Here is a 25,134-nt window from a genome sequence, read left to right on the forward strand (position 1 = left end):
GCAAGGACAGGTATTTGAGAGACAGGTAGTTGGGCGAACCAAGATGCCAACTTTTAAAATTCCACGCTGAAAATTCTAGGGGATGTTAAACTCTTAAATTCAAGAGAGTAGACCTACATAAATCGAGTTGCTCGTTTAGGGGTATAAGTTTATGGTTTTTAATTGATTTGTTGATTTCCATGGCCTCCAACAAATTCATGTTTCTTCCTTTATTACATATGTGTAGGATTTTGAGGTTATCTTTATTTATCTTGTGGTATGATTCTTGAAGATGTTCGTACATTGCAGATTTTTTGTCCAAACAGAAGTGTCCACGCAGGCTGTAGTGTTTTTGAAGCGATCGATTGTATATATATATATATATATATATATATATATATATATATATATATATATATATATATATATATATATATATATATATATATATATATATATGTGAGTAAGTAGTATATATATGATGAATATATATATATATATATATATATATATATATATATATATATAAGAATCGTATCCCACTGTGTAATATTCATTTCTACGGTGTTAGTGAAACACGTTTAGAAATAAAAAAATGTTCAACTGTTCAATTATCGTCAATGATAGTGTTATTAATTTTTATAAAAATAATCAGCTCGCAAAACTAGTTTCACAATATTGACAACCAGAAATGGTCTTGGGAATGCTAAATAAAGAATAATTCATCAAAATCCTCAACAATGCTTTACCTGGATTTTTTTTCTACGGACAGTGAACGTGAGAACTTCTATTTACCAAAATAGTTTTGTTATCTGCAGCAACTTGTAAACAAGAAAGTTGCTAATTTTTTAAAATCATTTTTGGTAATTATCGTGTACTGGCAATGAACAATCCATTCTAAGCAAGCATGTCGATAACAAGTAGGAGGGAAACCACCGGGACCGGCAAGTTTGAAGTCTTGCAGTCGCTCGCCTCGCAAAACTTCTCCGGCCACCATAAGGCATGTTGCAGAAAAAGTGCTAATAACTGCATCCGTTTATTTTTGTGAAAGTTGCGAGTGCACCACAATCGTTCATGTTCTATTTCTCTTGAGATTGATCGTTATGTGTTTGTAGTGAGTGCAATGGCAAGTGCGAAAATGACCGCCAAAGACCAGAATACTAATGGGAAGGTAAACTATGGCAGGATATCAGTTGTTTGCGATCTATTTGCGTCAGGTTTCCTTGCTTGTACGTGCAAAGTGTTCCACTGTTTCGTATTGTAACGGAAAATAGTGTCACGGTGGAAAATAACCGAATGTTTGATATAGCCTGTTTTGGGTGATTTTTTTCTATTTTCTACCTGAAAATCTGACACGAAATAAAAATAAAATTCGCGATAAATATTCGTTTTGAGGGCACCCGGCGATTTTGAAAAAATATTTGAGTGTACTTACGTATTTTGATGCGTATATTACGAATCCGAAAGAAAAAAGCGGAGCTCTCCCTTATTTACAAAGTTGCGGCCCTTCAAAGTTCAGAAAAAGGCAACAATATAGGTATCACACAGCTGCACGCATTAAACTTTATCGACGAATTTTTGTTATTTCGGCTTGCGGAAATCGTCAGATTATATATTTTTCGTTATCCTTGAATAATTTCCTTCAAAAAAAAAATTAGCTACGCTCGAGAATGTCGAAATGACTTTATTTTTTACAACTTTGCTGCCTCCCCTTTCTCTACGTCACTCTCAAATTGTCAGATTACTGGAATATACACTGTTTAACAGGTAATTAACTCACCCTACCTTAATCTGACGCGCTCGAGAATTTCTGATGATCAATTTCTTTTACTAATCTGATCCTTTATCCCTCACAGGCGGCCTTATATATGGGGCTCATATTTGGTGGAGGTACTCAACCGGGTACAAGGTATCCCCCTGTATATTGAGCTGCCACGCTTCTCATTTTCAGCCCATCAAAAGTATGTTATTTGTCCAGATTTCGTTTTGCTATTAGGACTTCTGTGGATCGAACAAAGTATTCAAACATATCAATATTAACAAAATGGTTTAGACTTTCACGGCTGAGGTTTTTATTGCCACTGTTTTTCGAGTTTGAAAGCCGTGAATTTTTAAAATTTCTTCCTGACGTTTCGCTAGCGCGAGTGGCTAGCTTCTTCAGAGGTTTAACCATCATGGCCAGCATCATGGACAGCAATCCATGATGGTAAAATATCTGAAGAAGCTAGCCACTCGCACCAGCGAAACGTCAGAAAGAAATTCCAAAAATCCACGGCTATCAAACTCGAAAAACAGTGACAATATCAATATTACTACGAAAATCAAGCGAGTAACCATTATTCACAAACAAATATCTAGTATGATTATTCAAATATTGAACATTGATCTGATCTATGATGACTTCTGCTTCAAAACTCATCTGATTAGATCAATTAATCAACTCGTGTCAATTCCTTCTAATACTCGTTCGTATCACCGAAACGTATTCGCCTCTAAAGAATAACAATAATTAGTTTGTTATTTGGATGTGGCTGACAATATTGTTTGTTCAGTGTTCGAGGTTAATGTTTGGACATCATAAATTAATTCGACCATAAGAGACTCTTCCAAGAAATCATTCGATATTTAGGAACTTTGGCTTTCACGGTACGAATAAAGGGAAAATTTGAGCTGGCAGGACGTGATCGAATGGAATTTGTTGTGCCAAAAGTTTCGTCTGCTACTGAGGCAGACATCCTTAGTGGTATATGCGTTGAAAGCAAGGACGTCTGCCGCAGTTGCAGACGAAACGGTTGTTCTCTCTAGTTATATACTATTTTGTAAATTTTGTAAATCAATTCAAATGGCTCTGCAATTTTAGATAAATTGTTATAACGGAAGATAGGTGTATCTCAAAAATTCACATTCATGGGTTTATCTAGAAAAATACTACCATTCAATTTATGTGGAGTGACAAAAAGTTGTTCCAGATGCCCGTTCTGAGAGTTATTACACGCTTTATATTAGCTTCACCTGTATGTATGTATGTATGTTTGTAACTCTCAACATTGTCCTCTCAAGCTTGGGATCTGTATTGACAAAATTATCGACATTATTGCTTGATCTATTCGCGGGCAGGTGGCACTGCAAGTAACCGCTTTGATATTTCTTGATCTATTCGCGGGCAAATGGCGCTGTTCGCAACTTCCTTGATAGGTTGTTCAAAAGAAAATCAAAATAAAAAATGGATTTTAAGAATTATATGTGTTAGCGAAATTTTGTACTACAGATGAAATATTTAGATATTTAAATATTTTCAATAACCCGTGATTCAGTACAGAAAAATGTTTTGAACGAAACGAAAGATACATTTTAAAATCTAATTCGATTAATTGAAAGCAAACCAGAATATGGATTTTAAACAATGAAAACGTCATCGTAAAATGTACACCTAAATAAATATAGTTTAAAAAACTAAAAAACACGCTTTTATAACATATGAAACAAAAAAGTAAAAAATATATATTAGATAATATTTCAATATTAAATTCTACAAAAAGGATTTGAAGCTTTATATCTTCTATAAATTATCTGCGAGCGCTTTCGACAGTTGGTAGTACTGTCATCTTCTAGGCACCCTTCAAACTGAAGGGTGCCAGAAGTTAATATTGGACATAGCTTTCAAGAAAGTGGCAAACCATAGACACGTGTCCAATATTAACTTCTGTTTCTATATCAAGACACTCAATAACTTTCATATTTGTATATACAGTGTGACCCATTTTTAATGGAAACACCCCCCTAAAATTTGAAGTTGTTTGAAGTTTTAATAATTTTTTTTTAAAGTCAAGTACTAAAAGGTCTACCTTGGGACAAAATTTGAAATGTTTATTAAAGTTTCAGGGCATACTACGATATTTTTTCTTAGTCGAAAATCGGGATTTTTATTAGCGATTTTTTTATTGAAAAAATCACCACCCACTGGATTCAGAGTGCCTCTAAATAGGTGTGACCAAAATTTCATGAAAAAATATTCATTATTAACAAAGTTATGACAACTCAAAAGTTCGAAAACTCACACAGCTAACAGTCACAATATATCATTTTTTTATGATTTCAACAATAAAGTGCCGCCAGATGAGAAAAAACAAATAGCGTAAATATTTTTAATGAAAATAACGGAATTACATTCACACAATTCAACTAACAATGAAGAAAAACATTTTAATAAACGTAACTAATAACTAATTATTGAAATGTTTCGATTCAGTGCAACAATTGATTCTAACTCATATTCTAGTAGCCTCTACTAATCCACCACGTATTTCGATACATGTGTCGTAGCGCTTACGAATGTTTCTGATGATGTTCCTTAGTTTTTGTGGGCTAATATCTGCACATACCTGTAGAATTCTTGCACAAATGTCATTTCTATATCTTAAGCGGTTTTTGTAAACCTTTTTTGTGAGAAGTCCCCAGAGAAAAAAGTCCAAAACTGTGAGGTCTGGAGATCTGGGTGGCCACTCTATAAACGGACTACCACGGCCTATCCATCGGTTTGGAAAATGTTCGTTAAGTCATTGCCTCACAGCTCTGGCATAATGAACTGAACACCCATCTAACTGAACAATTAAATTTGATCGTTCGTTGATTGGCAGCTCGTGAATAGCATCCCAAAACTCTGTGTTTAAAAATTCTAGAAACCTCTGCGCATTAATGTTTTCCTCAAAAAAGAAAGGACCAATAATTCGTTCGTTCAATATCCCACACCAGACGTTGATTTTTTGGGAATACTGGCTTTTACAGTTTATTACCCAGTTAGGATTATCCGCTGCCCAATAGCGACAATTCTGTGATAATACTACTCCATTTATAGTGAAAGTGGCTTCGTCGGTATATAAAATATTTTTTAGAAAATTTCTATTGTTTAAATATTCTCCTTGGGCCCATAAACAATATTCCAGGCGTCTTGCTTCGTCGCCTTCTTGAAGTGTGTGTAAAAATTTTGGCTTGAAAGGTTTAATATTCTTTGCCTTGAGACATCTCCGAATAGTTTATCGTGGAATATTCAAATCTAAAGTGGCATTCCTTATACTGGCATTAGGATTATTTTCGAAATAATCTAAAATGATTTGATCATTCCTGTCATTCCTGTTTCGTCAATTTTCCCTCTTACGCTCAATCTTACAGCCATGACACAAAATAATTCGAAGAACTGTAAGGTGAATATTGTTGACAATAGTACACTTAAATCAATCTGGAAGTGACATTCAGACCACATGCCAGGTTATCTGATTTCCTTTTCAATGCCAAAGATAAAGTGGACAAGTTGGAGAAATCTGTAGTTTATAAACGTAAGTATCCGGAGTGTAACAGTGTTTATGTGGAACAATGTGGTCAAAATTTGCAAAATTCAGGTACTCAATCAAGCTAAGTACCATTACTACAGTAGTGTTACAAGGGCTAATGTAATCAATCATTGTTAGTTTAATGTATAAGTTTGGAAATGTCCTTATTGAACGAAACTGCAGTAACGTTAGTTACAAATAAAAGTGGTAAAAAACAGAAAATTTAAATTCTCTTTTCTTATTTTTTTCCATAAAATTGGGTTTTATTATGCAATATAGTCGCCGCTGATTATAGCGGTCATAGAATTTTTCGATACCGTTTTTATAGTACGATTTGTCTTCATCGGAGCAGGAAAAGGTCGCTGAGGGACAGATCTGGAGTATACGGTGGATGCCTAAGCAATTCAAAGCCCAATTATGCAATTTTGCCATCGTTTTCATTGATTTGTGACACGGCCCTGAGGCAACGAAAGAGGGGAGGCCCATTAATTGATAATGATATATCGATAACAATGTTATCATGTTTGTGCAAGTATTCCTAGTGAAAATTGAAAAAAATGTTTCGGAGAAAAAACGTAAAAGTTGCCGACCCGTCGAAATTTAGATATTTTTTATCCTTATTGTGGTGGCCCTTCTCCTGTGGAGGCTTCGGGGCAGTAGCCCCGCCTGCCCTCCCCTAAATCCGGCCCTGGTGACAGCAGCAGTTTTAGTTACAGAAACCTTCACGAGATTTTTCAAAACTACTTTTTTATATGTCTCGCAGAAAGACATCAAAACCAGTTATCAGTTTAATCTAGTTGAAATCTTCTTTTGTTACAGATTCTCATTTGAAATGAGTTGAAATAATTCAATCGCCTTCCAACACATAAAACATAGAAGTCAAATTGGTATTAGTAAAAAGTCAAATTTATTTTATATTAGGTAGGTAGGTACTCTTTAAATCGTGCAAACAAACACCATCCATCTAATTTTATTTAACATTATCTTTAATCTCTTTCATAATTTCAAACAGTCGACAACAATACTCTCTTCAAATGTTTCCTTTGGTATTTTTTTTCATTCCAACACACATTACGCTATTAAAAATGTTTCAAGTTTTTGTTGAAAAAAGAAAACATCCGTATTTTTGCGAACGTTTCATCTCTGTTATTACCTACTTTTTGGTTTGTTCGGATGACAAATTTGCATCCCAAAAACTTGTATTTAGGTACAGTCCAAAACAGATGGTTCATCATTAGTTTCTACATTACAAATGTTACCTCATTCATAGTAAGTTTTGAATGTATGAATGTTCAATTGTATGCACAATTTAAAAAAATTATTCAAATTACCGACTTGAATTTGAATAATCACATGCTTACCCCATGTATCATACCTCATTGAATTGTGTTGATAATTGTGCACGATATTTATTCTCCTACTTAACGCCTGTAAGTCAGAGTAACTCTTATATTGAATTTACAAAATGGTAAGAGCTATCAAAACGATACTTGATATACAAATAATTGACCTAATTTCTATAGAGTGCTGTGTGCTTGCTACACAAACGAGTTTATGAGGCTATATACCAACCTTTGCGTTAGGCAACCAATCGTATGCTCGCTACATTAGAATTGTCGTTAGTCCAGTCAAAATATACATATCAGTTTACAAATATTTCGATAGATCTGAAAATTAGTACACTGTTTATCATTTTTTGTATTGTAAGTATTATCTTGAAAATAGGCCAGATGAAATTTGCAAACATGCAATTGTCTGTAAAAGAGGTAGTAACTTGGCGCTTTTGTTTAACAAGGTATTCCTGGTAGGTACAAGGTAGTACAAGAGATAATAATGATAATAAAGGTCTTTTATTAATTTTCAGTTATATTCATACTTGTCAACTAAAAAAGTAAAAGGGCGAGATTCGGTATGGTAATCGGCACCGACAGATATATACTGCAATCTGTTCTTCCACCTAACCCAAAACAGACTACTAAATGACAAATCAGAACGAACCCAAAAAAATTGAATACTTTTATACGCACCTACGTTACGTCACTAAATTAATAATTCTCAGATCTAACTGGAGATGGAGAGTGGGAAAAATGAAAAGAATTTTAAAAATAAAAATAGAACTTACTATCTAATCTAACAAATGGCAGAAAATTAAACATCTGCACATGATAAATCAAGACAGAAATGGCTCTTTCATTACCAAACAAGTGTAAATTAAACTGAAATGATACTATAAGATAGATAGTTGGACATTTAATTCTCAAAAGATACAAAATAATGATTATGAAGGAACTGCATTGAATTATTCATGGGAAAAATATGATTTTGATTGTCTTTGACACAATATGAGATCAAGGCTGGCCTTGATATATTGTACAGTACATATTGGTACACAAAATAATCCAACTTTTTTGTAGTCACAGTCCGCTAATGTCGTAAAACATGAACTTGACAGGATACACCGCATTATCATGATAGATCCTCTTGTTTTCACTTATATAAAACATCTGATGATGTATACCGGGTGGCAACCGAAATTAACTGAAAGTCTATACCAGTTCAACTCAAAATTAATCTAAGTCAAGAATTTCAGATAAAACCTTGCATATATTTAAGGCCATTTGATAGGACATAAAATTATTTATTCAACGATATATCACAAGTGACCATTTCCATTCGCTATGACATCGTAGAAGTTATTTTCCCCACTTTCAATATAACGGCATAATTATGGCATGTATGAAAATATTGCCATGTATTCTGCCAATTCATGATCTACAACTTCCATTTGATCTATTTTTACGATAACTCTTCAACTTATATTTATGATTTTTGACCTTAAATAAGTAAAAAAGGTAAAATTGGAACCTCTGGCGTGAAATGAATCCAAACACAAGCACTTTTACCTATAACCAGAAATGAAATACTCTTCTCGACGCGATCACCAACCAAATTAGCGTCTTAAACCGGTTAACGGAAAAAACATATTTAAGAAGTTGAAGAACGTTTTCTTCACCTCCTTGCATTTTTGGTGACTGAAAAAAATGCTTGTTTTGGATACTTATAATTATGTTCAGGACCTCTAATAATTATTTATCCGTTATATGCAAATAGTTGCAAATTTACCACTTTTTTTACTTATTTTGACTGGACTACTACAGCGATACTCTGTCACTGAATGGCTTTGCGTTAGGCAACCAAACGTACACTTCCGGTATAACATAGCTCTGTTACGAGTGTTGCTGACCTCCTCACAACAATATAACCTAAAAACTCTCCAATTTCTCCAGGCATCCATCGTTCGCGATTCAGTGGACGTAGAAACAGGTAAACGACCCATCGAAGTAATCGACCTACCTGGTAAACGGAAAACCGCCGCAACGCCCAGAAGAGCATCCAAAGTTAGACCAGTACGTGTCTTGCTACGACGATTCGTGGCCATGGCAGTGGTATTGGCGATCTTAGCGGGCCTTGGGGCCGTTATAGGCTTTTATTTGGGGTGGATTTTTCTGTTGCAGCTGGTAATTGTCTGTCTGGTGGCCTACTTAGCGGCCGGGAAGTGGCGGTGGTGCTATGTGGCCTTGAGGACGCTGCCCAGGGATGTACGGTGAGTTTGTTGTTTTTGTAGGTTACTGTTCGGGGTCAAGGATATGACGTTAGTTTTCGGTGAGCTTCGATTTAACGGGGCATGGTCGAGGCAAAAACGATAAGTAATATGTAACAGTTTTCATAGGAACCTTGTTACATCCGACCAAAGTCGCAACGTATAGAGGGCGAGCCATAATTATTCAAATCTCGCTTCTCCTTTTTGTGATATTGGTTGGTACGATTGATCTGATTTTGTTCTTTTACAGGGTCATTCCTTATTGTTTTGGTGCAATAGGAAGATAATGATACTTTATTTGAAGAAATGTACTGAAAAGTTACTTGAACATAAAAACTTGTACGACAATATACAACTTGTGCGGAGACGAAAACATTAGAATTGGAAAAAAATACATGCAAGGGCACAAATTTATAAACTTATACTTTAACAAAAATTACCCAAAACCATATAAATCATGCAAATTCTTAGTTTCTTCACTTTTATTCAACGTCTAGACTCCCAGAAGATACTTTTTAAAATTATTTCATCTGAAGAAGTGATTCGTGTGCACCTGATAAATTTTGGAATTTTATTCTAATTTCAGGAAACTCGGCAATAAGTGATTGAAAAGGGATAGAAAACGGTGCGACGATATGGAAAAAGTTGTGTTAAATTAAAAAATATGTGAATTGCAATCGTTTATTGCCTTTGAAAGAAGGTAAAATATGACGTCATACAAACTTTGACAGGTTATATCTCGAAAACTGATTGAGTCCGACAAAAAATTAAAAGTGTTCTGAATTCCTATCATCCCTGAAAAAAATCGCGAAAATTCGTGAGTATCCCATAAAGTATAATACAGCCCCCATGATGTGTTGAAATTTACTGTAATTTGCCGAAAATCGATAACGTATTCAAGAAACACGCAACACGTGTTTCGCCATACAATGACTACTTCAGGCGTTTCTATGCTAACTCAAATTTACATATTCAATGCTTTGTATATATTTTACAATTTGAAGTAGCTGAATATCAAGTATCAGGTAATGTTGAAAAAAGTTTACCTGAGTTTGGGAATAAATCGAATAACATAAGAAAATAAGAGAAAGTATACAAACTTTTTTAAATAAATGAAATTACCTGAGCGTATGTATCAGTTAATTACTAGTTTTCACATTTAGAAAAATATTCAGTTACGGGGAGTTATTTAATGCTATTCAGCCAGTTGGTAAGTGACCAGAATGCTCAAATCTATATATTTCTAAGCATTCTAAAAGATACAGTTTTAAATTTTTCTTTTGTAATTGTAAAACGTCAATGAATGATTGTTTTCAAATGTTGAACCGGTCTGCTTATTCAATGAACTATTTATATGCTCTTTAATTCTTTGGGAAAAGGTTCTCTCCGTTTGGCCAATATAAAGTTTTGGGCAATAGCCACAAGTTAACATATACTTTACTCCTGATTTATTCGACACTGAAGTTTTGTCTTTGTTGTTATGCCAATTTCATGACATAAAAATGTTCAGTTGGCCTGTTTTGGCCCCGGATTCACCGTGATATGTGTAATACTATAAAACAGCTCAAAAAACTGGTAAAAAATTAGGTTAGGATGAAAGTATACAAAATAACACGATTACTGCTAACATCAAAAGTACAAAAATTCTGATTTATCGTCATTCAGGTGAAACAGTAAATATATGAAATGTTCCACGCTTTCTATCAAGACAACCCAATCAATTTTTTCGGATAGGTACTTTATTTGTATATCACCTAGTATAGTTCCACTAACGTATTAATATTACACGTCACATACTTCATTGTCGTCAGGAACTAGTTAAGTCGAGGTGGAATATAATAGATATCATCCATTTCTTTGAACTTTGGTCTGGTATACATTTACGACGGAAGATTTGTTATTACTGAATATCAACTTATGCGATAGAAAAGTTTTGTGGTATTCGGCAGAAATAAGGAATAGTACAGTCGGGTCATCCTTTCGCGGTGTCTAGTTTCATTAATTTTGTCGTTTCAACCGTTCAACACGATGTTTGTAGCATCTTCCGGAGAAGAAAGACTGGAACACAAATTTCCAATTGAAAACAATTTCTAGAGCATTATTAGTAACCGTCTCAGTTTTGCAAAAATTGTCATCTCTTCATCAGATGAAACAAAATTTCATTAGACACAATGACAGTAAGTAAAAATTATGTATTTGTTCAAAGAACCCCTATTAATGCATTACAAAACATGCATTTATTGTATTATTATGAGCGAGATTAATGATATTATGGTAAAATTAAACTACAAAGTACAAGCCACCTTGATATCTTGAACGCCAATCAGAGCGAATGGGGAATGTTCCTCAATTTGGGTTATTACAGCAAATGCAAGTTTGAACAAAATAAAGTTGAGTCATGTTAGAGTAAACAAACGAATGTGACATCTTGCAAAATACAACAGTAATACTCAACGCCAGTTTTTTTTTTGATTTTCTTTACTACTCAACATTGTTTACTGTGGTTGTCTTCTTATTGTGTTGTTAAATCGATAGTGAAATAACGTCCAGCCGTGGAACGAGGATTTAGATAGGCAAACAGCGGTCATGTGCTTAGAATTGAATTGATTTTTATTAGTTCGGACTTCCATTGTCTAATATGATTGAGGACATTGAGGAAAAGGAGACATCATCGCTAACACCGCCCAACAGTAACTCCCTCAACTATATACTACCCAAAAACCACAAGAAGGGTGTTCCGCTTAGGCCAATCTTTAGTTCCAGAAATTCAGCTACTGAAAACTTGTCCAGATTTTTACTTTCAATTATACAACCACTACAAGAAAAAACTTCATCTTTTGTGAAGAATTCAAGTCATTGTCGGATTACTAGAGGCAATCGCAGTCATGGAGCAATATCAATTAATCAGTTTCGACGTGGAAAGCCGTTACACCAACGTTCCTGTAGAAGAAGCACTTCAAATCATACAGATGAAGCTATCCGAAGACAAGGATCTGGAAAATACAACTAACTTACCTATAGAACTAATCATGGACTCACTAGGATGCTGTGTACAGAACTGCTATTTCCAACTGAAGAACGAATTCTTCACGTGAAATGAGGAACTGCCAATGGGATCGCCACTTTCACCAGTCATAGCCAATGTATATATGGAGTGGTTTGAAACTCTGGCCATTGAGGAAGCCCACAAGAAGTCTCAAGTCTGATTGAGATGTTGACGACACCTTCATAGTCTGGAACCATGGAAATACAGAACTAGACACGTTTCTGAAGCATGTCAAGAGCGTGAAACCTTCTATTGCTTCCACAATGGAGAGGAAATCCACAATGAATTGCCATTCTTAGGCGTATTGGTGAAGAGGGCCAACATTAAGTGGGAAACATCTGTATACTGAAAACCCACTCACATGGGATATTATCTGAATCATGAACCCAATCACCATCAATGTAATAAAAGAGGAATCATCAATAATCCAGTGGATATTGCTTTCGGGCTCTGCAATACGAAGGAAGATCTCAAGAAAGAACTAGGCATCATCAAAAAATATCTCAACGGAACGTTAACTCCAAAGTGATGGTGGAACAGGCCTTAGCTAGAAGACAGCAACTCGACAAGGAAGAGAAGCCGCCACAACCAGTACTTGTACTTCCCTACATCAGAGGATTATCGGTAAGGATAAAAAGCATTAGGTCCAAGTATAACATCAGGACCTGCTTCAGATCTGGGAACACTATCCGTAGCAGCCTCACGAAAACTAGGCCACCAAACGCGAACTCTAATTTAGTTGTAAGGATTCAGTTTTAGTAATTTCCGGATTTTTCCGGTATGAAAAAAAGTGTTTGCATTTAGATAATACAGGATATTTCTATCATCAATTTCAGAGAGCGATACCTTGTGATATGTACAGGATGTTGATGGTCAAAGTGAAAGGTATATTTCGGAAAATACTGACAATGAAAATTTCATATATTGATCACAGATTATGTCGTTATTTCATAACGTCAAAAATGCAAATTTTCTTTTTGAGTTTTTGCGAGAAATAACCGTTCTACCATTTTATTGCGAAATGTTCTTCTCCAAAAATTTTTCAGCAACGTTGGCGTTAAGATTCACTCAAGTAATAACACTTAATAGATAATTTCCTGAACTTCTAAAAGAGGCGCCTATCCAACTGTAGAATTTGGAGCGAAACATTTGAAAACTTACCAGCACTGAGTGTTTTCATTCATAAATAAACTTGTGTGTGACTTGGTTCGTTTCCGTTAGCAACCCTGTAAATAAAACTAATAATTTGACGTAAACTATTTTATTGGTTTGTTATTTGATTAGATGCATGTATTGTCAGACTTTTGTAACCTTATCCCCGACATTAAGTAATAACCATATCACATATCATTTCCTCTGTTTGTTCCAGGGGTCTTATCGGATTCATCAAGCTTATTATTCAAATGAAAACTTTACACAGGCGAAATTTAACGATTGGCGACGTTTTCCGACAAAACGTAAAAAAACACCCCGACAAACCTTGCATTCTCTTCGAAGATCAAGTTTGGACTTTTGCTCAGGTAATAACGTAAAAACCAGCATCAAGGTGAGCTGGTGTTTTGATAAAAAAAAAAGATACACGGCAAACTGCAATATGGTCAATGTATCTTTCCACAGGCATCTTCAATGAAAAGACGTGGCTACTGATCCGACCCCGGGTTAATTTCATCAAATTCGTCAGTACTTTAAACCTGTTGAATGTATCAAGTTCGGACTTCCATTATCTAAACATGTATTAACAGATTGGAAATCTAAGAAAGAGCAAATGAAAATTAATGAAGTGAAGAGGATCTACAAAATATGGAAAACATCTGTATACCGAAAACCAACTGGCACGGGACAGTATCTGACTCACGAATCCAACCGTTACCGATCTACGAAGAGAGGAATCATCAAGGCACTATTGATTGTGCATTTAGGGTCTATCACGAGTCATCGGACATTAACTCGAGATGTATGAACCTCTGAAGAAGCAGCGGAACGTCAGGAAGAAATTCCAAAAATCGACGGCTTTCAAACCGGAATGAAAATCGTGACACTGAAAACTGGTGGTGCTCTTCTTAGTATTTCAAATCTGTACAACTTTTTAGACAATGGAAGTCCGAACCTGTGTCAATCGTCAAGAAACATTGTTAGCCACTTTCAGAAAACTATTTGTGTAGTAGGCAGTAGCAACTTGACAATGAAACATTATTAAACTGTCAAACGATGCATGGTGATACGTCATCAGTTGCCGAATCGTTTCTATAGCCATCTCTCTTCAATGTATCGAGTGTAAGGTAGCGCCCAAATAAGAGCTCTCCCTTATTGAATGCAAACATTGACTGTCTTGTCTTTGTTTGTCACTTATAGAAGAAGAGGATGACATACAAGATAATGTACTTTAACGCGTTGGGTATTGATGTCGTGTAATGCCTTCTTTGCATCCCGTTTTGTTCCAGGTTGAAGAATACAGCAATAAGATAGCCAACACTTTCAAGAGCCACGGCTACAAAAAAGGTGATAAGGTTGCTCTGTTTCTAGAAAACAAACCCGAGTTCGTTTGTATATGGCTGGGACTTTCCAAGCTAGGGGTTATCACGCCTTTGATCAACACCAACTTAAGACTGATTTCATTGATGCATTCCATCACTGTGGCCAAATGCCAAGCTATCATCTTCGGAACTGAATTATCAGAAGGTAACTTGTTGATTGAATTGCATTACATATTGGGAGGTGTCCAAAAGTGCGGCATTTGTGTAAAAAATTGTCAAATTCGCAAAATTGTACAACAAATAATTGAGTGCATTGAAATATTCGGTGGCCATTTTGATGATTGTAGTTTTTAGGTTATTTTTTGTCATTTATTCGACCGAAAGCAAGGGTCTTTGAGTTATTTGATAGATAATTATTTAAATAAGCCTGACCTTTCAAAGTATTTCTCTGTTATTCCTCAAAAACACTCAACTCATTAATCATGGTCTGAAAAGTTTCCGAAGTCAATATGCAGATGGCGGCACTTATAAATCAAAGCTAGTGAATTTTATTGTTGTCTGTTGACGGTTACTCACCAAAGTTTCAGCCATTTTGGACGCGCAGTTGTTATGTAACAGTCGTTTTAGTGAATTGATGTGAGTTTGAGTTGAAATGGACAAAATTGAGTATCGAGTTGGATTATGTGTATGGAAACTCTGCATCAGCATTTATTACAGTGAAATTTTGGGCAGCTGAATTTAAAGTTGACTGTAAGACGACAAAAACTGTAACTAACGACGAAAACATTGTCAAAGTTTACCAAATGGCACTAGACGACCGCTTAATTAAAGTGAGACATAGCACAGGTTATGAACTTGTCAAAAGAATCTGTTTGTCACATATTGAATCAACATCTAGGCATGAGAAAACTGTCCACGCGTTGGGTGCCGCGTTTGCTCATGTTAGACCAAAAACGAGTTCAGATGGACATTTCCAACACTCTATTGGCGCAGTTTAGGTGCAATAAAACCGAGTTTCGACGACGATTAATAAATGTACAGCTTGTCAAGTCTAGAAAGATACTTGAGAACTATCTCTCTCGCTCTCATAGTCTGCCAACGAACGTACATCTAGTAGGCGGGACTATAACGAAATTCAAAAGGCTCTTCTTGCATTTGATAAGCTGTAGATGAAACATTATATGCCTGAAACAAAAATACAGTCCAAACAGTGGAAAGCAAAGAGGAACCAGCTCCAAAAATAGCAAAAACTGTGTTTTCAGCTGGAAGAGTGATGGCGACTGTTCTTTGGGATAATCATAGAGTTATTTCAATACAATATCTTCAAAAAAGAAAAACCATCACAAGATGATAATATGCGTTATTACGTGACACCTCACTCACCACTTCTATACTATAACAATTTTCAATTGAAGGTGATTCATTAGCAACGTCGCACTTGAAGTGACCAACGGATAATCCTCTTACCAACTCTGCAGAGGCGTACCAAAATAATATTTTTATTTATTTAAACGCATAGATAATTACGTAAAAATTGTTATAGTAGGTGGCGCTACCTGGTGTCAATGGTAAAACAGATTACATTTTCTTATTGTGCCTAATACAGTACTTCAAAAAAGCAGAAAAATTTCCAAATTAATCATTATGTTCCTTTTATATAGAAAGAGGACTACAAAGCAAAGAAATAATTACCTATGTTATGCTTATGAAGTTTCAGAATTCATTGACTCGTCCGAAGAGGAATCCCCAGTCACACTTAAATCTATTATTATTTGGTTGAAAACTGTGCCTACCATCCCGTCCAATCTCCACATTTTCTCTTCTTCCGTGATCACATGTGCTACAGCATTAGCTCAATCTTCTTTCCGTATCCGTTCCATTGCGAGTTCTAATAAACGTTGGACATCAGAAATTTTATATGTCACGTTTTCACGAGCTATGTAACCCTTAATTTGAGCCCAGATTAATTCTATCGGGTTTAACTCGCAATGGGAAGGAGGAAGTCTCAAAATGGTGATGCCTTCAGCAAAAGCTATTGTATTTTTGGGAAAGAAAGTTTTTGGTTTTCTACTACTCCATCTGATACAAAAAAAAGGAATGAGAGAATCTTCCAAAGAAAGGAAGAAAGTAATCAATTTGAGAATAAGTAACTCTATACATGAATGTGTAGATCATGCAAAGAAGTAACTTTCAGACACAAACTGAAAGAAAGACCTCCTGAAACAGCTACTTTCATATAAACATTGAATTACACGAAAGAAAAAAATTCTTTCGAAACAAAAACTTCTATATGAACACTGAATTATACAGAAGATACTTTTCTCTACTCAGTTTGTATTTCAAACATTTGTTGTGGAATAAGAATCAGATATCATGCACATGAGTTCTACTTTGAATGAATGGTAATAAATGGTACTCACATGGAACACTGTCACCCTCACTGGTATACACCGATGTTTCGCCTTAAGACACTTGACCCAAGGCTCTTCAGTACCAAATTGGATAACATTATAGAAAATATTTTCTATAACTACTGGACTAGACAAGTTACCTTTAATTGAAAATTGTTATACTATAGCTTCAAGTGACTTCTTTTTGTTTGTTCATTCAACAATTATTGTTGAAAACTTTTCAGACCAATCACGTATGTTATGTGTACAGCCGGTTACTATATGTAACATTCTTACAAGACAAAATGTTACGTTCGTGCAATGTATCTGTAACGTTTCACACCATTGTTCTATATATTACATACTTGTAGCATTATTGAAACGATTATCAGTGATGACTTGATTATGAAAAAGGTTTTAATCAATGTGTGTTCATTTTCAGCCGTCTCAGAAATTCTCGACAAAATCGAATCAAAGGTGGCATTATACGAGATAAGTTGTAACAACAACCAAACCAACACTACCGACCAAAAGTTCCACAATTTAGATAGGCTATTGAAAGACGCCCCCTCCACTCCTCCCCAAATAACAGACAAATTAGGACACCATGATTGCATCGTGTACATTTACACTTCCGGTACGACTGGACTTCCGAAAGCCGCGGTTATAACAGCGGCAAGGTACGTGTACAGGACATACGCTTATACATGAAAAAAAATTGGTTAGAGTAGAAAGACCGACGACGCTAATTCAAGGGGAAGGGGTCGCCTTTTTCACATATGAACGTCATTTGACAAGTGAATTGAAAAAGTTATCCAGCATACCACGTGGTTGTCGATCACAGAACTAAAAAATTAAGTTTCAGATCTGTTTTCAGTATACGAACAATAAACAACAGAAATCAAAAACAACAAGAATGGGTGAATAATAGTACATAGCATATCTAGAACACGGACAAACGCCATGGAATTACAAAAAAAGTCAATGTAAATTTGACGTTCGTTTGTTGAAACGGCGACTTTTGTATCTGCTATATTATCAACTCGGAACGATGTGTTTACATTCCGTCAAGAAAGTACCAGGAATTGATCATTCAAAAAATCCGCGTGAAGGGATTGTCGAAATTATTTTTGTTGCTAGGTTAGCACAATCTCTAATTTTGCGCGGAGTCTAAGCGACATCTCTCATTAAGTTTCTTCACAATACTCAAACGTGTTTTGCAATTTTTACAATAGATAAGAATATCAAAAGAATTTGTCTTAAATTTTGCATTGCAAATTGAATTTCGTGTGCCGAAGCGCTGAAAATAATTGCAAAAGACTTACGGTGAATCGACTTAATCAAGAATGCGTGCGTATGAGTGGTACAGTGCATTCAAAAGCGGTCGAGATGTAGTGGGAGATTTGCCTCGCTTTGGTCGGCCATCAAGATTCGCAACGGAACTTCACATCGCTAAATAAAAGAAATGATGACTGCAAGTCGTCGTTCAAGGTCAAGAGCGATAGACGCTGAAGTTTCACGAATCAGTTCGTACCATTTCGAATGATTCTTTAGTCTTGAAACGTGTTGCTGCTCGACTTGTGGCAAAAGACGTGAATTTTCTTCAGAAACTCAATCTCGAAAAGGCCTTTGAAGATATGTTAGAACGAGTCGATTCCGACCCCACATGTAACTGGTAATGAGACACGAAATTCATACACGAATTTTATATACAAACCAGTCGACAAGCTTTGGAAGCCGTCTTCCAACTGAGCCATATGTGGCGCTTGAAAGAGCTAATTCGTCGAAAAAGATCAGATGTGTGGAAAGAAAACTCATGAATTTTGCACCACTACAACGCACTATCTTACGACTTGGCCAAGGGGATCGGCGGTGCGAACAACGAAGCGGGGAGCGAGGCGATCATTCGCGCGACACCGTTTGCAGGCCACGGGCAGTCACGTTCGCCGTCGCGACCAATAGTCCGACAGCGAAATGTCTTTATTGAAATTATCTCGATATTGCTTAGAAAGTAATAGTTTTTTGGTTCAAGGCCTAATATTTGGAAGAGTACATGATTTGAATTAGAACCGGGTTATAGATGGAGAATTCTACAAGAAATACGAGAAATACAGATTATATCCAGAAAAATGTTTTGAGTATACCAGAATGAGTACCTATTGAAACCTTCGATTATATTCTTATGAATATTCAACCAGAATTGGAGAAAAAAGTTATTGCGAATAGAATTTTAAGTGCCGCTAATTGTTTTTGACAATAACTATCTTTGCCCATAATATTAACAGCTAATTAAATGTTACTCGGTATATTATTATTTCATGAAATGAAAACACTTTCAGATATTTATGTTATTTATTGCAAAAATCTAAATTATATGACAGTAATTTTTTGTACAACTAAAACAAAAAACAAATTCTAACTTGTAATTGACGGTAGAATGAATAATGAATTTCTAACTTTTTGATCAGTCTTTTATTCATTTTGAAAGTCTCGGTGTTCATTTTTCGCGGCGAAAACAAATAAACTCGTTTGATCACTGCACTATTCGCCGCGACTACCGCTCGACTCCGTGCTCATGCATTTGTTTTGCTCGCCGGCTGCGCCGCAAGTCGTCTACGCGATTCGCTCGCTACATGTCGCCGTTGCGCGTGGCTTCATAAGTACCTTTCTATGCGTTTGTTTCAGTCGCTAGACGCTTCGCCGTTCGCACCGCGCGAATATTCGCATCGACGAGTGTCCCGTGGCCAGGCTGTTACAAGGCTATTATTATGAACGAATTTCTGGCCAAAACTCAAATTACCACTTCGAGACCCCCGTTTTCAGTCGATGTATTACATAAAGGGGAATCAAAATTCGACTACTGAAGTCGATTCCAAAGAATATGTTGATGATCGAGTTGGTCGCTGGCTTGGGTGTATTATTACGGAAAGGAGCTTCTTTGACATTGACCAATTCCCGGTACTTATGTGGCATAGCATTATATTGAAGAATCGCTGAAAATATTTACAAGACCACATTCGCCTCGCATCTACTCATAAAGGATCACCAGATCAGATAGTTCCAATAATGCACCATCACCAATTGCACTTCTCTATCAAATACACCGGTGTGGCGTACGAGTCGTGCAATTTTAAACCCTGAGGTACATGATACAAATCCTGAAAACAATAATTTTATGAATACACTGACTCATTACTTGATGGAAATTATTAACACTATCCATGATAATATAATTTTACATTGTTTACATTAAATTTCATTTAATTCCCGTTTTGCTACACGATAAATGATGGTTCTGGAAAACCAGGTAGATTCTAAAAAAAACAATTACAATAGAATATTACCTTATTTTAGTATCATCAACAATTCTTCCGAGTGTAGCACTGATTTCTGTATAAATAATGTTGATTAATAATAGATGAGCTAATGCGAGGCGGCTGTGGTCTCTAGACGCTAGTAAAATATTCGATTTATACTTGGTAAGTTCATTCAGCGATGTTTAGTGTGCATTATTAGTCAACCAATATTTAACAAATTTGTTTCAAAGGCTCAATTAGCGAATTCTCTGGTGAATGCGCTTTAGACATCGCCGAATATACTTACTCGGTATTATTTGTAATGTAACTATTGTTTTTCAGATACATGTTTATTGCGGCCGCTATTCACCATTTAGCTAATTTTACCAACTCAGATATTTTTTACACTCCCCTGCCGCTGTATCACACTGCAGGCGGCTGTATGACAGTAGGCCAAATGTTATTATATGGATCAACTATAGTAATAAGAAAAAAGTTTTCTGCGTCAGGGTATTTCGCTGATTGTCGCAAATACAAATGCACGGTTAGTAGGTTCTTTTATTATTTTATCTGAATTGTTATCGTTTTAGTATTATTTATCACATTTTTTAAATTTTCTATTTTTAGTTCTCATATGTTTAAAAAATGGTAGCACATATCGAGAATCATTCTTCAGAGTCATAAGTTTATGGAAACGCAAGTTTCTAAATCCACAAAATGGAACATAAAACTGAACTGCAGCACTTGTCACATTTCTGCTTGATTCCTTTCTCCCTAGTATTGCAGGTCTTAAACCTCCCTTCTTTAAATGTATGTAAATAACGAAATAACCACGAGAACTGACCTCACACCCCTCCGCGCCCTCTCGCGTAGTTTGCACTCATCAGCAAATGTGACATTGATTCCCGTAAGTGTTGCCAACATCGTTTTTCGACTGAAACTCCTCTGACATTTTCTGGTCCGTTTATGAAAAAAGTCAATACGAAACAGTTTTTATTATTCATTTCGAGTGTTTTGGGGCGGTAGTGATCGATATTCGTAATTATATGAAATTTTATAATGAAAACATCAATAATTAGGCTAACATGTCAAGAAGAAGAAGAATGGCTTTCCGTTGTGGAAGAAATGCGTGTTTCTTTTCATTTTGTTGATTTCGCAAAGTTCAATACATTCATCCATCTGTGTTTTTAGTTCAAAAAGGTCCAAATTTGAATTTTGGATACCGTTATATGCATTGAATCAGTTTTCAAATTCTTTTAAATACAAATGTTGAACCATTTTAACACTGGAAGTATATCAACAATATTTAATGATAAACTACCAAAAAAATATATAATCATATCAAATACACCATTCTTATAGGGGTGTTTGACACTTGACATTTGATGGCCAGTCTACAGAAGCCAAATAATTGACGTTTCAATACCAAATTTCATATAATTATGAATATTGGCCGCTATATATATAAAAAAAAATGTTTAGTGTAAGTCTTTAGTGTTCCTGCCTTTTAAGATCTTTCAAAGTTCTCAAGAAGGAACACTTGTTAGGTAATTCACACACATTCAATGGGAATTTATTAAAAACGTCCACATAATGTGGCAGATAATCCATTATTTGTACGTACTGTCATTAAATGAAAATTATTTCTAACCTGTATATAAGAGGGGTCCAAGGGCGGATCCCTGCGGTACGCGACAGTTATTTGTTACACATAAGGTTTCAACGATATTGGAGAATGAGCAGAGGCTTGAACTTTGCTAAGTACTGAAATTATGTTACCAAATTTTAAAAATGTCATTGAACTATGCTATAAAAGAATATACACTTGCTTATATGTGAATATGAAGGTGAATTAAAAGAATACATTTAGATATCATCTTTTGTTTATGAGAGAAAGAAAATAAGTCAGTACTCATTTGGAATGCTTAAAAATATATAAGGCCAAAAATTCAAAACAACTGGGCGAACATCTTATAATGAAACAATTTATTGTGAGAAAATTTAAAATCTTGTAACATTTAAAAATTTCAATCAATCCATTATGAATTTCATAAAGTATTGAATAATTGAGAATACCGAAAATATATTGCAACCTAGTTGATTGATGTCTTTGATTCTAGGCCGCACAATACATTGGAGAAATGTGTAGGTATATTTTGGCAACACCTCCGAAAGACACAGATACAGATCATAATTTGCGGGTGATATTCGGCAATGGATTGAGACCTCAGATTTGGACCGAGTTCGTCGATAGATTCAACATATCGAACGTGAGAGAATTCTATGGAGCTACGGAAGGAAATGCTAATATAGGTGAGAAATACACAGTATGTCATCTCAAATTTTCACTTTGGAATTATCCGGCTCGAAGGACCAAGATCTCCGAGATATGTTGATTCGCACTATTTGAGCTGATGAAACCTCAGGAAATGTAATAGATTTGTTGATTTTCAGTTAACATCGATAATACCGTCGGATCGATAGGCTTCGTCTCCAGAATAATCCCTTCCGTCTACCCAATTTCCATTATAAAAGTGGATCCCTATACGGGCGAACCTGTAAGGGACGCCAAAGGACTGTGCATGCCCTGCAAGCCGAATGAACCGGGAGTTTTCATCGGGAAAATCATTCCTAACAATCCTTCCAGAGCGTTTTTAGGTTATGTCGACGAGGAGGCTTCGAAAAAGAAGATAGTTCATGACGTCTTCAATCACGGCGATTCAGCCTTTTTGTCGGGAGACATATTGGTAGCGGATGAGTTAGGAAATTTGTTCTTCAAGGATCGGACGGGAGATACGTTTAGGTAAGAAGAGCTTCCTACTCAGATTGTTATTCGTAGGTGTGGGTTTGAAGACGAGGGATATTCATTATAACAGATTCAAATAGTTTTTCCTTATAATAAAATAATTTCAACCCACATTCAGTTGGTCCCTCTGTGAGCAAAATCTTTAGATTTGTGCAAGCTAAGAAAAAGGAGAAGTTTTATATATCTTGGTCACTTTTGAGGACATTAATGGCTACCCAAAGTTGTTGGATTTAAGTTTGGAGAGTTAATTTTAAAATGTCAGGTTTTCGCCGCTCATTTACACTTTCTTGGTTACAAGAATGTTCATTATAGTTCCTGTTCCGTCTATGGAAGTAATCTAACTTCAAAATCATTCGCTTTGAATTCTCCAGAAGATTGTCACTACTAAAATAAATTGTGTACGAAATGGGTCGAATATTTTGATTTGATTTGTGGACATTTGTAGATGGAAAGGAGAAAACGTATCAACGTCTGAAGTTGAGGCAGTTATAAGCAATTTAGTGGATTACAAAGATGTCGTGGTTTACGGAGTTGAGATCAGGGGCCAGGAAGGTCGCGCTGGAATGGCGGCCATATTGGATCCGGAAGAAAGCATCGATTTGAAGAAATTAGTCGATGGCTTGAAGAAAACAGTACCGACGTACGCTAGGCCCATTTTCGTGAGGATCCTCAGAAAAATTGATTTGACAGGTACAATATTGTATTTTCTACATTGTTTATTTTTGAGTCGTCGAAAAATTTGTTAGAACTAAGCCATATTTTTTCGATGATATTCCAAACATACTTTTGTATCAACGTCATCACACAGAATCGCAAAAAAAATTTGCTTTTAAAAATATTTCATTCTTACAAACGACAACGTAACCTTCTATAATCATTTATTTATGTTTAAAATTGAAATATAGAAAGATTGTTTATTATTACCATTGATATTGGGAAAGCACATACACCTAACTAAAAATATCATAGATAGATAGAATATGTTTGTCTGGCAAAACTAATGACAGTACCCCCTCGCATCGCTCATTCATTCGAAACATCCTTTGGTCATTGACAAACTGATTGCAATGACTTCAAACAAATTGAAATAACTTCACGCCAAAATATGGTTTCTTTTGTATCTTCAATAAACAGTTAATTGGTATTACCGGTCGATTATCTCTGGCAGCTGAGGCCATAAAAAGGAAAAAAAGAAGATCACCAAACTCAAAGATTTCTTCTTTTCCGATTATAAGGCCACGGTCGCCAGAAATCTGTGGCAATAATTTAGTCTCTTAAATAACAAATTCATAATTGTTTTCACTTATTTTTCAATTTTTTATAGGTACATATAAAATGAAGAAGAACGACTTGCAAAATGAAGGCTTCGACCCATCAAAAATCAGTGATAATATTTATTACTTAAGTAGCTCTACAGGCATTTACGAAAAACTCTCTCCACAAATTTATAATGATATTAATAATGGAACTGTTAGGGTATGATAACATTCATTTATTTGTTAATGCTTTGCTCTTTGTGCAACTGTGATTCTAAAAAAACTGGGCTGGTTTTGTCGATTAGGATCGTAATGGGAATCTGCTACATTTCTTTTCCTAAGAAGGCATTCGAATTTTTATATTAGTCTACGACTATTCTCTCGAATATATAGGGTGAATAATTGTGAAATCCTGACGGTGTCAGATTTGGTTTATATAATCGAAGACGGTAGGTAATTCAGTTTGGAAAGAAACCTTTAGATTAAAGGGAGCTTTTTTATTCACTCATTTGTAAAATGAATTTAGAGATCTAGAAATTTTTATGAAACATTTTATTTCGATAGATTTTAGGTGTATTTCCTTGATCTGCTGTGTCAGTGATGCAAAAGAAAGTTTTTATGTAATTATCTAAGACTGCCAAAAATGATACCATCGAGAATCTTGAAAATTTGTTGCACCCACCGTTACTGTTGACTGTGTATACACTTGTTTTTTGTTGAATCTCATAGTGTCAACAGATTGAATGTTGAATCTGAAGAATGGATGTTTTTTCCATGATATTGTACAAATTTATATTACATATTTTTATATGCAGTTTTAAGGCATTAGCAACTCTTTTTTGTCATATGGTTGTGTTCTTTTATAGCTATTGTTTTCCATAAATATATTATTGTTTTCTCCAGTGTGTTTGTGTGTATTTCAAATGTTCCACGAAATCCAAAACAAAAAAAAAGTTTTT

At 35.3% G+C, this 25,134-nt stretch overlaps 1 protein-coding gene across 2 annotated transcripts; it reads left to right on the top strand.

The window, feature by feature from the left end:
* Positions 1–938: 938 nt before the first annotated feature.
* Positions 939–25,078, top strand: Fatp1 (Fatty acid transport protein 1). 2 transcript variants are annotated; one of them, XM_023164623.2, is made up of 10 exons: positions 939–1,150; positions 8,594–8,910; positions 13,323–13,473; positions 14,395–14,632; positions 17,260–17,497; positions 20,456–20,657; positions 22,234–22,426; positions 22,568–22,916; positions 23,365–23,609; positions 24,244–25,078. In XM_023164623.2, the coding sequence occupies exons 1-10, from the start codon at positions 1,103–1,105 to the stop codon at positions 24,399–24,401; spliced, it is 2,139 nt and encodes a 712-aa protein (XP_023020391.2). In that variant the 5' UTR covers positions 939–1,102; the 3' UTR covers positions 24,402–25,078. The 2 variants fall into 2 exon arrangements, with proteins under 2 accessions (XP_023020391.2, XP_074027249.1); XM_074171148.1 differs by lacking the exon at positions 939–1,150 and adding an exon at positions 6,656–6,736.
* Positions 25,079–25,134: the final 56 nt, after the last annotated feature.

This window comes from Leptinotarsa decemlineata, unplaced genomic scaffold (assembly GCF_025532065.1).
Source record: "Leptinotarsa decemlineata unplaced genomic scaffold, Ldec_3_MD MMD2_tig00000008_RagTag_RagTag, whole genome shotgun sequence".
Taxonomy (NCBI): Eukaryota; Metazoa; Arthropoda; class Insecta; order Coleoptera; family Chrysomelidae; genus Leptinotarsa; species Leptinotarsa decemlineata.